This window comes from Colias eurytheme, chromosome 20 (assembly GCF_061535395.1).
Source record: "Colias eurytheme isolate Ceu_HAF_F1 chromosome 20, ilColEury1 Martin Lab GWU primary, whole genome shotgun sequence".
Lineage (NCBI taxonomy): Eukaryota > Metazoa > Arthropoda > Insecta > Lepidoptera > Pieridae > Colias > Colias eurytheme.
In genome coordinates, this window is record NC_142999.1 from 5618285 (window position 1) to 5635177 (window position 16893).

Sequence of the window (16893 nt, forward strand, 5' to 3'; positions counted from 1 at the left end):
AGCTTGATTGTCACAAGAAGGGTCACAGCCTTCTGATTTATTTATTTAACAGTTTTATGTACCGTTACAAATTTTATAATCATATCATAATATTAAAAGAAAAGGAAACATACATAGCACATAAGGTGACCTTATCGCTTATCAGTGATCTCTTCCAGACTGCCCATTTAGTTAAACTACCTGGATTATTCTAATTTAACTTCAGAGGTCTCGGAGACCATGGAGATTTTAGTAAAGCCACAGATTGGGCCACACCTTTCTAGTTAGACAATTATCTTTTTGTCTTCAAGGATTGTTCCAATTTAACTTCTCAGGTCGCGGAGACCATAGAGATTTTGGAAAACAGGTTTGGCACATCAATTACAAAATGTACATTGTAAATCTAGATACTTGTGCCTCATGGATGACACTTTAGAAAATATGTCTGTGTTATTGCCAGTCCTAGAAGCCTCAAAGATAAAGCATACTGTTGTAGACAGTAATCATGTCTTGCCCTAATAAAGAGTTGCAGACAGTTCTATACATCTAACACTGAGAGGTGGCAGACTGTACAGTTGTCGCCTCCAGGTATTTCTCTAGAGTCTCGCTCACAGCAGACCAAGAGAGAAAGGCTTTATCCCTCTACATGCTATACAAGACTTAAGAGTTGTGGAAAAGAAACATAAACAGAAATGTCTTTGTAAAGAACAAGTTTCTCACTTCCTAACTTCAGATGCCGCGGATGCGGGCTGAGTAGGACATCTGAACAGTACTTACCTGTCAGAGAAGTGGAGAGGGAAGCAAAGGACTTGGCACAAAAATTTCTAAGTTATATGTAGTATACATAGGTATACAATTCTTTATTGCTTCTGAGCAAATTGAAATGGGCGCACATCCTTTAGCCCAAGCTAGCAATCAGGTAAAAATCAAAATACAAAGGTTGCTAACTCCCTTAGCTCTCACAACTGAGTAACTTTACCTAGCTGAGAAATTAGGATAACTCTTGGCACGCTTCCAGGACGCCTAAATGGCTTTTGGTTTAGATTGCCGCTCAAGAAATCAACCTGTACCGGAGTGGCTTCTCCTACCTTGTACAACAGGAAATATATTTCGGAAGCTCCTGATATGGACCATGTCGCTACCCAAAGGAGTGCTTTAGTGCCAAGGCGTATTTGCCATAGCCCGCTCCGAATTTTGCGACATCTGCAGTCGTTGATGGAGCTGACGCCTAGACTGAATATTCCTTTCCAAGGGTAATCCTACAAGTGTACTAGCGCACCTCGCACCCCGGGACCGGGGCAGATACATAGCACCCAAGGGTGGCTTATGGTTAATATAATAAATAATAATAAGATACGGACATTTCTCCGCAACTCGGCGTCAAGCGCCTAAAGATGGCTTAGGGTTATTCTACGAAAGAGACTTAAGACTATTATGGTTATAGATGTTTATTAACCCTGAAGTCATGAGCACTCAGACCATTGGTGAATGGCCTTATCCCCCAACTGCTCAGTCAGAAAAAGGGGGGGGGGGAGGAAACAGCCCCTTGTAAAACAAAGGAGAAAGGGCAGTTAAGTTGTGGTGCCCCCCCACAGTGCCAACATATGATCCTCCAAGCAGAAGGTGACTTCCATAATGCAAAGAATGCAATGCTAATAAAAAAAATAAAAAAATCCTTGTAATCTAGTACACAGAGATTCTATTTAATTAGCTTAAGTCTATAATAAGCAAGCTGACCCTGTTCCCTCAGGAGCTTTTATGCTATTATTGGGGTCAGACCGAGAAGCTCATGACATGAACATGACTTCTGAAGATCTCAAAATAAAGTTTTTTATCACAGCAAAAGAAGATTATAACCTGACCTAAATTTGGATATAAAATGGATACAACAACACATTATCCATCAGGTGGTCGGTTGTGAGGACACCCAAACACATAAATATGCCCAGTGACCCTTGTGGAAAGGATGGTTCAAGTAACAAAGGACTACTTTTCAGTCGTAAAAGTAGATAATTGATTCTTGTCTATAAAGGGGCGGACCCTTAAAGCTTGCAACACAAACCTTTATCTCTGGCTAGATAAGGTCCTTCCAGATCTTAAAGACAGTAAACGTAGCAGCCCTGTCCAGCAGTGGCTTTGAGAAGGTGGTAAGAGCACCTACCCGTTGAGGCAATGGAAAGACCATACAGGCCTTTATAAAGTTTTACTGTCAATCAGTCAATTTAGCCAGTGCCAGTGAGTCTGGTTTACTTTAAGGTAACCTTAAACTGTTTAATGAATTATTTTATTCAGTGTAATTAATTTAAGATCATAGTAACGATCAATGTGTAACAAACATGCTTAATGCTTAAGGTACAGTTGTGTTAACATTGGTTATTATAGTTATTTTATATACAGATGTTATTTACTGTAGTATTTAGCCTTAGAGGCTCCATTGTTTATCCTTAATGACATTGATCTTCCTTTGAGTTATAATTTTTAAAATGTTATTTTTATCTTATTATTTGAACTTTGATTTGTTTCAAAGATACAGAGAAATAATTAATCAGTTCTTAGGTTCTAAGACTTAGTTCATTAGTATTGGCTTATGATTATCTGAGGAGAATAATTTAAAATTTAGAGGATATATGGTTAGTTCTTACATGAAAGAAAAACTATTTTTGTTGTTGCTACATAACCCCCTTGTATTGTTTTTAGAATTTAAAATATAACTTTATTTTACAATACAAGAGGTTCATTTAACATTCTGAAAGGAATGAAATTTAAGTTGTTAATACTCTTAGGTATTACAATATTAACAAGATAATTTATTTTCAACATAGCGTTTGTATGTCTTTCTTCACCAGCAGATATCAAACACATCTTCACCAACGCTGTGTGTTTTAGAAAGACACATAATATTGATGTTTTGCATTAAAACAAAACATGTATTATGTGTCGAATAAAACACACAGCGTTGCAGTTTACTGCTTGCTGATGAAGATGCTATGCCGGCAGAGGCAGATGACAGCGCTTCAAAGGTGATGTCAAATTGGCGATGACAGATGACATACTAGGGACGCGCTCTTGCTAGTGAGGTGAAAAATCCATCGATATTCGGTAAGGTGACCCTTTTTCATAGAGATATATAGGATTCATAGACAGCTTTCTTCACCAACGCTGTGTGTTTTATTCGACACATAATACATGTTTTGTTTTAATGCAAAACATCAATATTATATTTATTAGTAGGTACCAACCAAGTATTCAGTTCATTATAGTGGCTATTAAATATTGATTTATATTATTTTAAATGTACTAAAACAATGTTTACGATCTACCTTTCTTTAATTATGTTCATTACGTAGTAAGTACTATCATGATAACATTAAAATAATCGTAAAAGTCAGGTAATTATACAAATAACTACAGAAGATATTTTATATTTTATGAAACTGCAAAATTGCAAATATTATTATCGTAGTTTACCAGTTCATAAGATAACGAATGAATTAATTGGATGTAAAAATAATATATTATTAAAATGTAGACACGTATAGAATCTCTGCATGGGAGAGAAAATAGAATGCTGGATAATAAGTGAGTAGGTAGTTTTTATAGGTTTTACAACGTTCATGGCTTGAGATTAGATGAGTGTCTTATATAAGAAATCTTAGTTCACCGACAGACGACAGTATATCTATATGTGCGGATAAACATAGATTTCTTATGACCACAGATACGATAATACCATAGACTATAATAATTAATAAGTAGTAATATTACAGGTAGTAGTACCATCACTAAACTATGTTAAAACTTTATTTACGAAAGAGTTTATTTCCTAAATTAAGTTTTAACATAGTTTAATTCCTGAATTTGTCCAAGATGTGTATTATGTCATAGGGTGCGGCCTTAACCTTCGCTATCGGTCTGGTTTCCTGCTTACTGAAGTGAAAAAGTTAATGCTATTATGACAACTGAAAATACTGACGATAATAAACAATAGAACGATTATATTTAGTTTTCATTTCAATAATATTATACAACAATTATAATATTATAAGGAGTGATTATAATTAATAATAACTTGGTTTTACATCTTATATTACGCTAATAGCATAGAAGTAGGTAATTGATCAACTGAGTGCATAAATACTTTAAGCCGGCTTAAACATATAATATTAATGAAATCATAATGCAGGTTTTGTTATTTAATTAACGTCTCTATTGAATAGAGTACTTATATCATAGAAAGTTTCGTTTATAATTACTCATTTGGTTATTATTTATTATTAAATACAAAGAGTATATTTAAACCTCTATTTTATCAAATAAAGTCATTATTTCTAAATGTATTTAACCAGCCGTTTAGCAAGATAAGGGCTGGCAATATATTTTCTAAATGTCACTTTGTATTTCGCGTTCGGGTCTAGATTATCAAAAGTGGGTCAAGTTCAAGGGATGAATCACCAGCCTGTTTATAGACCTAGAATATTAAACTGAAATAAATCTACATAAGCCTGTATATTTAGGTCTACATTAATGTCTTGGCAAGGACGCTACAAACATATTGATGAGCAGCACAATAAAATATGCTTTCTTTAAAGTTTTTTTTTTTGTTAATATAGGTGAATGTTCGTATTATTTTCTCAATTTAGGCTAGTTCTTCATCCTTGAATAATTTTCAGACCCTAGTTGGTTTAATAATTTTCAATAACAAATAGCAATGTATGTATGTTGTTCCTTGTGCCTTGTATGCCTTGAACATTACTGTGAAATGTTTTTGTAGGCTATTATCATCATTCACTCATATTTGCTCTTACTTTAATTAAAGTCTTTCCATTAGATTTTTAAAAGTACCCTGGCCAAGTGCTAATTGGCACATGCCAATAATATCCTCGACCTTTTTGTTTCTTTGACTTTTAGTTTTAAAATTGTGTACATAATGAAGTTTGAATTACCACAGTATTACGATGTAATCCACATCATTGTGTTTATGAGCTTAAAATAGAAAAAAAAAAATACTTTCTCTAAGTTAAACAATGAAATGAACTCTTTCATAAAAATTTACATTGAGTTATATTAAGAAACTTAATACATTGTAATATATTCTTGGACAACTCTGAATGAAGCATATGCCATGGGAAATAAGCATACGTCTCTCATGGTCAATTGTTCTAGTGATGGCTCTCGTCAACTTTTTAAAGGTTAGGTTAGGTTAAGTCAACATATGCCTATTCATTTTTGATTTTCTTTTTATCTTACAAATTGTTTTTCAATGTGATCAAAGAAAGTTTTCTTTAAGATGTTTTACAAGTGCGTATTTTATTAATTACTCTAAACAATTTTATATGTAACTTGGTTGTTTTGAGACCAAAATCCATACTAATATTATAAATGCGAAAGTAGCTCTGTCTGTCTGTCTGTTACTCAATCACGCCTAAACTACTCAACCAATTTGCATGAAATTTGGTATGAAGATATTTTGATACCCGAGAAAGGACATAGGCTACCTTTTATTGCGAAATATGTACCACGGGCGAAACCGGGGCGGACCTCTAGTGTTTAAATAATTATAATAATTATTGTATGAAATAAGGCTATTTCTCACGGCTTATTACGTGTACGGTGTATGGTACGATGCCGCGCCCGTTGTATAAAAATAACGTCACACATATTTTCCTGACAGGTCGACTTTCGCAGTAATAGAAAATTTTAGTTAACCTCAACATTCCAAATGTTTATCCCTTTAAACTTAAATCGTTGTGTCCACTTAAGTAGTGAACCGTAAACAACGACTAATGTTCTTATGATAACATACGGGCAGTTAGATTGCACCGAGACGTACCGTTAAAAAATTAAACCGAGACATCTTATGAAGTGCAATATTTTTATAACAGATATTTTCAAGATTTTTTTATATATAGAGATAATGGTATCTCATTTCAGTTATAATTAACTATTCACAATTTCATAATAATATAGTTTTACTCAGAATAACAATTCAAATAAATAAATGAAAAATTGCACGGAACTTAAGAGAAAAATTTGACTTAACACATAATATGACGTCAGAATATACCGCTGAATTGATCTTTTTCTTAGTTGGATAGTAGATAAATTACGGCTAGAGAATATTCTAATCACCATCAACTGCAATACTACGATATTTGATATTTGTTTTCAGACAAACTTTATACTCTCTCGACCATGAATATTCAGATCAATAAATAAGCACTTCCTTCTTTATTATAAAGAACAGACCTTAATTCAGAATCAGTACATAAACCAACAGAAGCTTATAAATTCACTCGTATAAAAACGCGGCGTTTATTTTCGCTCCGAGTCTCCGAGATGGAACACAGAGACCTGCCATCCATCTTCCGAGCGGCACACGTCAAACAACGCGAGCTTCCCTGTTTCAACACTTGCCCATTACAACACATATAATTTGAACTACAATTTCACGGTATATGTATCCAAATCAATAGAATCTCAACTTTAATCTCAGCATGTTACGTTTCAAATTCGAATAGTCTTAGCTAATTTTGCTCTAAGTTAAATCGCATGGCCGCCACGCTGCACTTGAATGCGTTTACATCTGAAAACCGTTCAAACAGACGACGCTTTCACAGAAATCATTGTTTACCTCGTATTTCCTGTGTTATTTCAAAACATTATTCGTAAATTGTTCTTATTTGATTTGCTAGCTATTAAACAAAATTATGTAATACACCGCAGTATTATTAAAATTATTTTTTAGAAGTATTAAATTTTGATACATTGAGAAAGAGTTCCACAAATAATAATATGCCTATCTAATTAATTGAATGAATCTCCATAACCTTCATTAATTTAATTCTACCTAAATAATATCAAAATTATTATCTTGAGTTATATTTTGTTTATATATTATAGGAATTATCCGCTTTAAATGTTAACTAGATGTAAAGGTAGGATTAATTGAATAAGCACGATATACCTATGCCATACTTTTTGCTGTTTATGCCATACTAGCTAAACTCATTTAACCTTTAAAGAGTTAAGAGGAAGGTACCTAATAGAGCATCATTGTAACCTTTTGAAATTCAACGAGTTGTATTTGACCCAATAATTTTCAATTCAAACCCTCAACTCCTAAATCGGTTCGTGCTAACAGTAATTTGTTCTAGGCTGTCTGTAATCTTCAGTCTGAATTAAGTAGACATTTGAATTATAAATAGGAACCAACAACGTTTATATCTGCTCACGATTTACAAACTTTTGTTCAAATCTTAGCGTATGATACATTTTATAATTTACTAGCGACCCGCCCCGGCTTCGCACGGGTGCAATGCTGATACTAAATACACTACAGAAAAACTGTGAACGTTGTATATAAAAACATAGCGGCCCGCTCCGACTTCGTATAGATAGCCTGGCGGCCGGCCGGTACCGCCGCAAACGCTACGTCCCGCAATTTTTAAATCTGTAATATCTTCGAAAATATTCACTTAAATCATACGGTGTAAAGGGTCATATAGATCTATATTAAACGAACAATGTATTCAAGGTATTTAATTGGTTAAGGATTAATGCTGTATTGGTTAAAATCGCATCGAAAATTAGCCATTATTTTTCGTAAAAAGTAAATGACAAAAAAATGTTATTGTGGGTTATCCATAAGAGATAGACATATACCATCGCGGACTTTTCTATAGACCTTTTCAATGTGTATAATACTTAGTACATTATTTTGATAAAACTCGTAGGGTTCAGCCTGCGTTTGCAATGTAAGCGGAAAAAATGTAATTTTTTACGACATCACTTTAGAAACCTCAAAAATAACAGTACTTCTCCACTATTTAATGGATGCTATTATACATATAAACCTTCCTCTTGAATCACTCTATCTATTAAAAAAAACCGCATCAAAATCCGTTGCGTAGTTTCAAAGATTTAAGCGTACAAAGGGATATAGGGACATAAGGACATAGGGACATAGGGACAGGGAAATCGACTTTGTTTTATACTATGTAGTGATATGGATGTTTATGTAATATTTATTAGATACATCGGATACTTATAAATAATATAATGACGTTTTTGTAACAACTCTTCAGACAAAGAACAAAACACACGTTATCTAACGTTAATTAATTTGATGAATAAAACTCTATAAATTAAAATTAAATGTATAATGAATCGGCTTCTTCACGCCACGTTCATTTAATATCAATTTACAGTTTCAATATATTTACTCGCGTGGAACCCGTCGGACAGCGGATAATTAGATATGAAAGATACGCCACACTATTTTCTTTGCCACTACAATTTATAACTGAGCAATGCATGTTTACTACTAACACGTATAATATTACGCAGAACGAGAACAAGTAGGCCTTATGACATTTCTAGAGAAAGTACAACGAAATATTACCACGTATCGTGCCCTTAAAGTGGCTATTAAATACATAATTACATACTTTTACAGCAAAAACGTTAGTTGTGTTTATGGTTTAGAAATGTCGGGACCAACTGCTTATGTCTTGCGCTTTTTACGGTAACTGTATAGTGCATCTATGTAAAAAGGGAAGGGGAACCGTCATTTATGATGGCATTATATCATAAATCATAATATCTCATCGGGCTTTGTCATAATTGTTTTGTTGAGACGCTATTTATGACAAGCATCGCATTCCCACGCACGATATAGCATGGTGCATTATGATAGTGAGCGCGTTATCGCCGGCGCGTGCGCACGATACTCGATCGCGATCTATGGTTCTTACAAGTGCCTTAAGTGCCCAAAATATTATGCATACTGCAACTTACATAGTCCCGAAATGAAAAAAAAAGTAAAATTAAAAGATATGTCAAAATACAAATAGGTCTAAATAGGTAGGTATTATTAGACATCTTCTTCTTATAACTCTATTCTATTAGTAAAATGAAAATATAAAGTATACTCAGACTTTATTTTACAGCCGTATATGAAAGTTGAAAACATGTACATATTGAAAACACAGTGTCTAAACCGTTGGTTTAATAGTATAAGTTTTAGTATTGTTTAGTTCCATCATTCGATAATAGATGACGCTAGTTGTAGAAGCTGTGTTTTTAAATCGCGCTTATGTTATTTTTTTGTAACTAGATATAAGCAAAATGGTACTGTAGTTCCGCATCCTCCGCAATTATACGGTCAGAGCGTTTTTGTGTGTTTTATTTCCGACTCTGGCTAGTGTGTACTACATTGCTGGTGGTACATAACATTTGGTCCTGCGAGCCGAATATTGGAGACCAGGTGGTGACGTCAGCGGCCATTGGAGGGAGCGAGAGGGAGAGCAGCCGGGACGCCAGCAGCCATCGGAGGGAGCGAGAGAGAAGCAACCGGGACGTCATCGGCCAGCGGAGCGAGCGAGAGGGAGAAGAACCGTGACGTCAGCGGCCTGCGGAGCGAGCGAGAGGGAGAAGATCCGTGACGTCATCGGCCAGCGGAGCGAGCGAGAGGGAGACAACCGGGACGTCAGCGGCCAGCGGAGCGAGCGAGAGGGAGAAGATCCGTGACGTCAGCGGCCTGCGGAGTGAGCGAGAAGGCGACAACCGTGACGTCAGCGGCCAGCGGAGCGAGCGAGAGGGAGAAGAACCGTGACGTCAGCGGCCTGCGGAGCGAGCGAGAGGTACAACAACCGTGACGTCATCGGCCAGCGGAGCGAGCGAGAGGGAGAAGAACCGTGACGTCAGCGGCCTGCGGAGCGAGCGAGAGGGAGACAACCGTGACGTCAGCGGCCAGCGGAGCGAGCGAGAGGGAGAAGATCCGTGACGTCAGCGGCCTGCGGAGTGAGCGAGAGGGCGACAACCGTGACGTCAGCGGCCAGCGGAGCGAGCGAGAGGGAGAAGATCCGTGACGTCAGCGGCCTGCGGAGTGAGCGAGAGGGCGACAACCGTGACGTCAGCGGCCAGCGGAGCGAGCGAGAGGGAGAAGAACCGTGACGTCAGCGGCCTGCGGAGTGAGCGAGAGGGCGACATCCGTGACGTCAGCGGCCTGCGGAGTGAGCGAGAGGGCGACAACCGTGACGTCAGCGGCCAGCGGAGCGAGCGAGAGGGAGAAGAACCGTGACGTCAGCGGCCTGCGGAGTGAGCGAGAGGGCGACAACCGTGACGTCAGCGGCGAGCGGAGCGAGCGAGAGGGAGAACATCCGGGACGTCAGCGGCCAGTGGAGCGAGCGAGAGGGAGAACATCCGTGACGTCAACCGACTCCGGAGTACAGGTGCGAGGGAGAAGGACTACCAGTGAAGTGAAACGTGAGTACTTTGAAGTTCAATTATACAAAATTGGACCTTAAGTCCAAGAAGATAAAGTGAAGTGACGGGGAATCCATGCCCAAATTAAATTAAAGTAACTTTAAAACACTTAGAAAAATTTTCATTGTTTACATAGACTTAGAATATTTTCAATGTTTACATTGACTTAGTTTTTGTTCGTTATATTGAATAGACACTTGTAAAATTTTGTAAAAGAATTTACCACTTATAATATTTTAGAGTTGAGGAGACAGTTTGTACATGTGAGTTAGTTTTTGTTTTATGCAATTTAAATATTAAGTTAAATTTATTTATTTCAAATAAGTTTGAGAATATAAAGTCTATTTATCTTATTGTTGTTCGGAAGTCTCTAAAATATTATAATGGAAGCATTTAATAGAATTCAAGAAAATAGTAAAGAGCTTATCTCTAAAGGTAGAGTCAATTTTAAAAAATCCCCTAAGGAAAGAATTACTGTTTCGTATGTTGAAACTCGTTTGGAATCTTTAGAAAATCAGTGGCAATCATTTTGCGATACTCATCGCCAAATTATTAGCGAGATATCTAAGAGGGAGTTAGACTCTTCTAGCTATATTAAAAATTGTGTATATGATGAGACCGAAGTACTATATGTAGATTACAAAACTGAATTGAAAGATGCTTTGATTGAATTAAAGGGTAATAGTCGGTCCGGGGTAAAGTCAAGTGATTCCAGCGAGTATCAAGAAAAATGTGTCATAAAATTACCAGAAATTTCTTTACCTAAATTTTCAGGAAAATACACAGAATGGCCTACCTTTAGAGATCTTTTTGTATCATTAATACACAATAACCATAAATTAGATGATGTACAAAAATTACATTATTTAAAGGGTCATTTATTAGGAGAACCGGAACAGCTCCTAAGACATACAGCAATAACCGATAAAAACTACACGGCTTCCTGGGCTCAGCTAGTCAACCGTTATGACAACAAAAAGTATTTGTCAAACAATATCCTAAAACGTTTGATGAGTCTAAAAGTATTGCATCATGAATCGTCATCGGCGATAAGAGAATTATTAGATAGTATGAACGAATGCTTAAGTGCTCTAAAAAACCTAGGAATTGATATTACTAGCTGGGACACAATCGTTATTTATATAATGAGTCACAAATTGGACCCTGAGTCCAGGAAGCAGTGGGAGTCCAAGGCAAATGATTGCGAAGACCTACCAACCTTGACTCTATTTAGAGAATTTTTGGAGCATAAGTTTAGGTCATTAGAGTTTTTAGACACTAAGTCAGTAAACGTAAAAAACCCTCGTTCTAGTCCCAAAGTACTTTATGTGAACAATACTTTGACGGATAGTGTTGAATCTGGTCAGTCTTATGTGGCGAAGTGTCCGTATTGCAAAGGGGCAACTCATAAATTATATAATTGTAAGGAGTTTGCGAAGTCGGACTATGATGTGAGACATAAATTTGTACAAAATAGTCGCTTATGTTTTAATTGTTTTGGTAGCAACCACTCCGTATTTTCATGTCGCCAATCCACCAGATGTAAGGTTTGTAAGCGTAAACATAATTCATTGCTTCACCCCGAAGAATCTAAAAATGTTGAGTCCCATCAAAAGAATGTGGTTGTTTCTTCAGCAACCACATCTGAACGCGATGTTGTTACGTGTTTTTCGAATGTCCGTAGTCAAGTTCTTTTGGCTACTGCAGTTGTGGAAGCGGAGTCGAATACAGGTAAGGCTAACTTTAATTTGCGATGCTTATTGGATCAAGGCTCAATGGTTTCTCTCATCACCGAATCCACGGTTCAAGCTCTTGGGCTAAAGAAAATTCCAAATAAAGTTCGTATTTCTGGAGTAGGAGGTCAGGAAGATTCCTTAGCGTCAAGATCTATGGTTGAAGTAAAAATAAGATCAATTTATAATCCCAAGTTTACCATGGTCGTTCAAGCGCACGTTCTCGGTAAGCTTACATCGTTTCTTCCATCAAGGAGAGTCAATCTGCGGTTGTGGCCAGAGCTTTCACACTTGCAATTGGCTGATCCAAAATATGAAGTCCCAAACAAAATTGATTTGTTGCTTGGTGCGGAGGTGTATGCCCAGGTACTGGAGGACGGCATGATAAAGGGTCCCCCTGGATGTCCGTTAGCACAGAAAACGCAATTAGGGTGGATATTATCTGGGCACATTCAATCAGAAATGTTAGATTCTGGAACGCACCAACAACCGAGAGTGATCGTCAGCATGCACGCTGGATGCAATGAAGATGAACTACTAAAAAGGTTCTGGGAAATAGAAGCAGAGCCATGTTTGGCAAGCAATAAAATAATGACAATCGAAGAAAAGGCGTGTGAAGAGATTTTTGAGAGGACAACTAAGAGAGACAAGGAGGGAAGATATATTGTTAACTTACCTTTCCGCCCCGAAGTAAAGCATGAATTTGGAGATACACGAAGTGTAGCGGTGCAAAGGCTAAAGAGTTTAGAGAAAAGATTTAAGAACACCGAACTCAAGAATAATTATTCGCAAGTGTTGAAGGAATATTTATTGCTGGGTCATATGGAAAAAGTACAGGAAGACTCGGAAGAGACGCGGAGACGTTCGGTATGGTTACCGCATCATGCAGTAGTCAGACCAGACAAAAGCACTACTAAGACGCGAGTAGTATTCAATGCGTCAGATAGAAGTGCTAATGGTATGTCGTTAAATGATGCCCTGATGGTTGGCCCAAGACTACAACCAGAATTACGTCATATAATCATGAGATGGCGTCTCCACCCGATATGCCTAATAGCCGACATCATAAAGATGTATAGGCAAGTAAAGCTGAAAAGGGAGCATACAGATTATCACCGAATCGTGTGGAGAGATGACAACAACGAAATCCAAGATTATCGTCTACTTACCGTTACCTTTGGCACTTCCAGTGCACCTTATTTAGCGGTCAAAGCTCTCCAACAGCTTGCAGTCGATGAGGGTGGGAGCTATCCACTAGCTGCTGCAAGACTAAAAACGGACTTTTACATGGATGATCTGTTAACCGGGTGTGATTCTGAAAAAGAAGCATTACGATTATATGAAGAAATGACTGAATTGTTAAGTAAAGGAGGTTTTAGGCTACAGAAATGGAGTAGTAATAGCATGGAGGTGATGGAAGGTTTTGAAGGAAATATAGAACAGGACAGGGAACTTAAGGAGGATGACGTGACTAAAGTAGTAGGTCTCTTTTGGAACCGCCGCACCGATGACTTTAGTTATAGAGTTCAGTTTTTATCAGCGTCGCTTCCTGCAACCAAAAGAGAAATTATAGCCGAAATTTGTCGACTGTACGATCCGCTTGGTTGGATCGCTCCATGCATCATCACTGCAAAAATATTCATACAAAAATTATGGATGACTGGATTTGGATGGGATGATAGATTACCGTCTGAACTTATTAGTGAATGGATAACTTACCGGGAGGAATTATTTCAGCTAACAAATTTCCAAATACCGCGATGGGTGCAAACACGAAGCAAAGATACAGTTGTGGAGTTACATGGGTTTAGTGACGCTTCACATGCCGCCTATGCTGCTGTGGTTTATATTCGTTGCGTTTCTGAAGATAAACAAATTAAAACTCACCTGGTAGCGGCAAAAACTAAAGTTGCCCCGATCAAGCAAATCTCCATACCTCGACTGGAACTCTGCGGTGCGGTGTTGGTAACTAAATTGTTAGTTGAAGTAGCTGAAGTTTTGAACATACCAATTTCACAGTTGCATGCTTGGACGGATTCCACCATCGTCCTAGCGTGGCTTAGTGACCATCCCAGTCGGTGGAAAACATTCATAGCCAACCGGACTTCTGAAATTCTAAATCATTTAGAACCTTGTAAGTGGTCGTATATACAGTCCAAAGAAAATCCCGCTGACTGCGCGTCTCGTGGAATACTACCTTCTGAGCTAGTTGAGAATAATTTGTGGAAGTATGGTCCGGATTGGTTAAGTAAGATTGATATTCCGTATAGTAAACCACTTTCCATATGCACTAAAACTGACCTGGAAGAAAGAAAGATTAAAGTACATGCTACAACTAAGGAGAACTGTGAAGATATAGATATATTTTTAAAATTTTCATCTTTTACGAAGCTGGTGAGAGTAGTCGCATACTGCAGAAGATTCCTGAAATTGAAGGATCCCGTTGAAACTCGTCCGAAATTTCTACCTTACCTTTCAGCTGAAGAGCTCCGAGATGCCACCATGTGTTGTATCCGTCAGCATCAGCTTACTTGGTACCCTGAAGAAATGAAGAATCTGAAACATAAAAACATCATTAAAAAGAGTAAAATTGACAATTTAAATCCATTAATAGATGAATTAGGAATTATGAGGGTCGGAGGAAGAATGGAAAATTCTTGCCTGAAGGATGGCAGCAAGCATCCGATAATTGTAAACGGTGACTCCTGCTTGGCGAAGTTGATTATAGCCGATGCCCACGCCAAAACCATGCACGGAGGTCCCCAGTTGACCATTAACTACATACGTACGACGTATTGGATCACCAAATTGAAAAATCTAGTACGATTTGCTATACACAAATGCGTTTCATGCGTAAGAAACGCGGCGAAGTTTCGAACTCAATTGATGGGCCAGCTGCCTGCCTGCCGAGTCACACCTCGAAAACCCTTTTTATACTCCGGTGTTGATTACGCTGGTCCCATTAATATTCGCGTTTCGAAGGGTCGTGGCCATAAATCCTATAAAGGATATATTTGTCTCTTTGTTTGCATGGCCACAAGAGCCGTTCATATAGAAGCAGTTTCCGATCTTACTTCAGAAGGTTTTTTGGCAGCTTTCAAACGTTTTGTTGCTAGACGAGGCCGTTGTATTCAGTTGTGGAGTGACAACGGCACCAATTTTGTAGGTGCTTCTAAGGAGTTGCGGAATTTGTTTGCAAATGAGAAATCCCAACTGCCTGTTGACATTGCATCATCATTGGCTAACAATGGTACAGAGTGGCGCTTTATTCCTCCTCATGCTCCAAATTTCGGTGGAGTGTGGGAAGCAGGCATAAAGAGCACTAAACATCATCTGCGTCGCGTAATCGGCGATTCTACTCTTACTTTTGAAGAGCTGGCGACGGTCTTGGTGCAAATTGAGGCGTGTCTCAATTCGCGACCTTTGTCCGTAGCTAGCTCCGACTCAGGTGATCCCAACCCGTTAACACCGGGTCATTTTTTAATAGGGGAGCCGTTGATCGTGGCTCCGGATAATAATTTTGAATACGAGAAAATTTCCAATTTGCGTCGTTGGCAGTTAACCCAAAGGATGGTGCAGCATTTTTGGAAGCGTTGGTCCCAAGAGTGTCTAACCCAATTTTTTCAAAGGTACAAATGGAAAGGCAAGGTCCCCGACATCAAGGTAGGAGACGTGGTCTTAGTGAAGGAGGACAATTTGCCTCCTGCGAAATGGATGTACGGATTGGTGGTTGAATTACATCCGGGTAAGGATAAGGTGACACGTGTTGTCACGTTGAGATATAGGGGTTCTCACATACAAAGACCGACTTCGAAACTATGTGTGTTGCCCGTTAGAGAAACATAAATGTAAAAAAGAAAATATATATGTATTATGTTAGACGTAAGTAAAGAATAAGTATTAGTTTAAAGAGATGTATTTGCTTCTATGTATTGCTGTATCTTTTTGCAAAGTTGTATTTTTTTGTATTGTGAAGGACTATTCGTCCTTGGCGGGCGGTATGTCTAAACCGTTGGTTTAATAGTATAAGTTTTAGTATTGTTTAGTTCCATCATTCGATAATAGATGACGCTAGTTGTAGAAGCTGTGTTTTTAAATCGCGCTTATGTTATTTTTTTGTAACTAGATATAAGCAAAATGGTGTTGTAGTTCCGTGACCCTTGGAAATATACGGTCAGAGCGTTTTTGTGTGTTTTATTTCCGCCTCTGACCTAGTGTGTACTACATTGCTGGTGGTACATAACAGTGTGTGTACTACATTGCTGGTAATAAGAATTAAGTCAATAAATTGACTTAATTCTTATTACTTGAATTAATTCACCATACATAGTTACAAAAGTCACAAAATAAAATAAATTTATTTTTAATGTTTGTACTTCTTAAAACTTAATACAAATTTATCGTATGTTCCCAGGCCATTACGCATCTTAAGACATTAGAGAAACATTTAACCTGTCCTCACTCCACATTATTATTTTTAAATTGCGTTGAACGTTGAACGTTAATCAGGCTCTACATCAAATGTATTTAAGAATAAGTGAGAGAACTGTGTTTATATTACAAACAAGAACATGCACATTATAATAGGAAATGATAATTCATAAAACAAAGAGAAAATTAAAAAAGTAATTTAAATTAAAGAACACACAATTAAACTGTAATCTTTGCAAGCATAAACAATAGCACTTACTAAAGAGTAAAATATAGCATTAAAGAGGTTATATTTTTACCGCAATTAGTCAATAAATAACAACTTGATTGGTCAAGAGTCGTTCGTGTCTATAAATTTTATACAATAACAGTCTATCTCGTGATGCAAATGCTCAGTTACTTTCACTGATTACCGCAAAATCGTGGACATCTCAGTATTTCACGTAGCTATGTCACGAAATTCATGCGGGAGACTGTGAAAACA

General features: G+C 37.6%; 2 protein-coding genes across 2 annotated transcripts in view; both read left to right on the plus strand.

Annotated features, from left to right (window-relative positions):
• The window catches only part of Jupiter (microtubule-associated protein Jupiter), a 105629-nt gene that overhangs the window by 40868 nt on the left and 47868 nt on the right, over positions 1–16893 (plus strand). The window lies entirely within an intron of this gene.
• LOC149899682 (uncharacterized) lies at positions 9144–16175 on the plus strand. The gene has a single exon (XM_090113512.1). It carries the CDS (start codon positions 10629–10631, stop codon positions 15822–15824), a length of 5196 nt encoding a protein of 1731 aa, XP_089969638.1. The 5' UTR covers positions 9144–10628; the 3' UTR covers positions 15825–16175.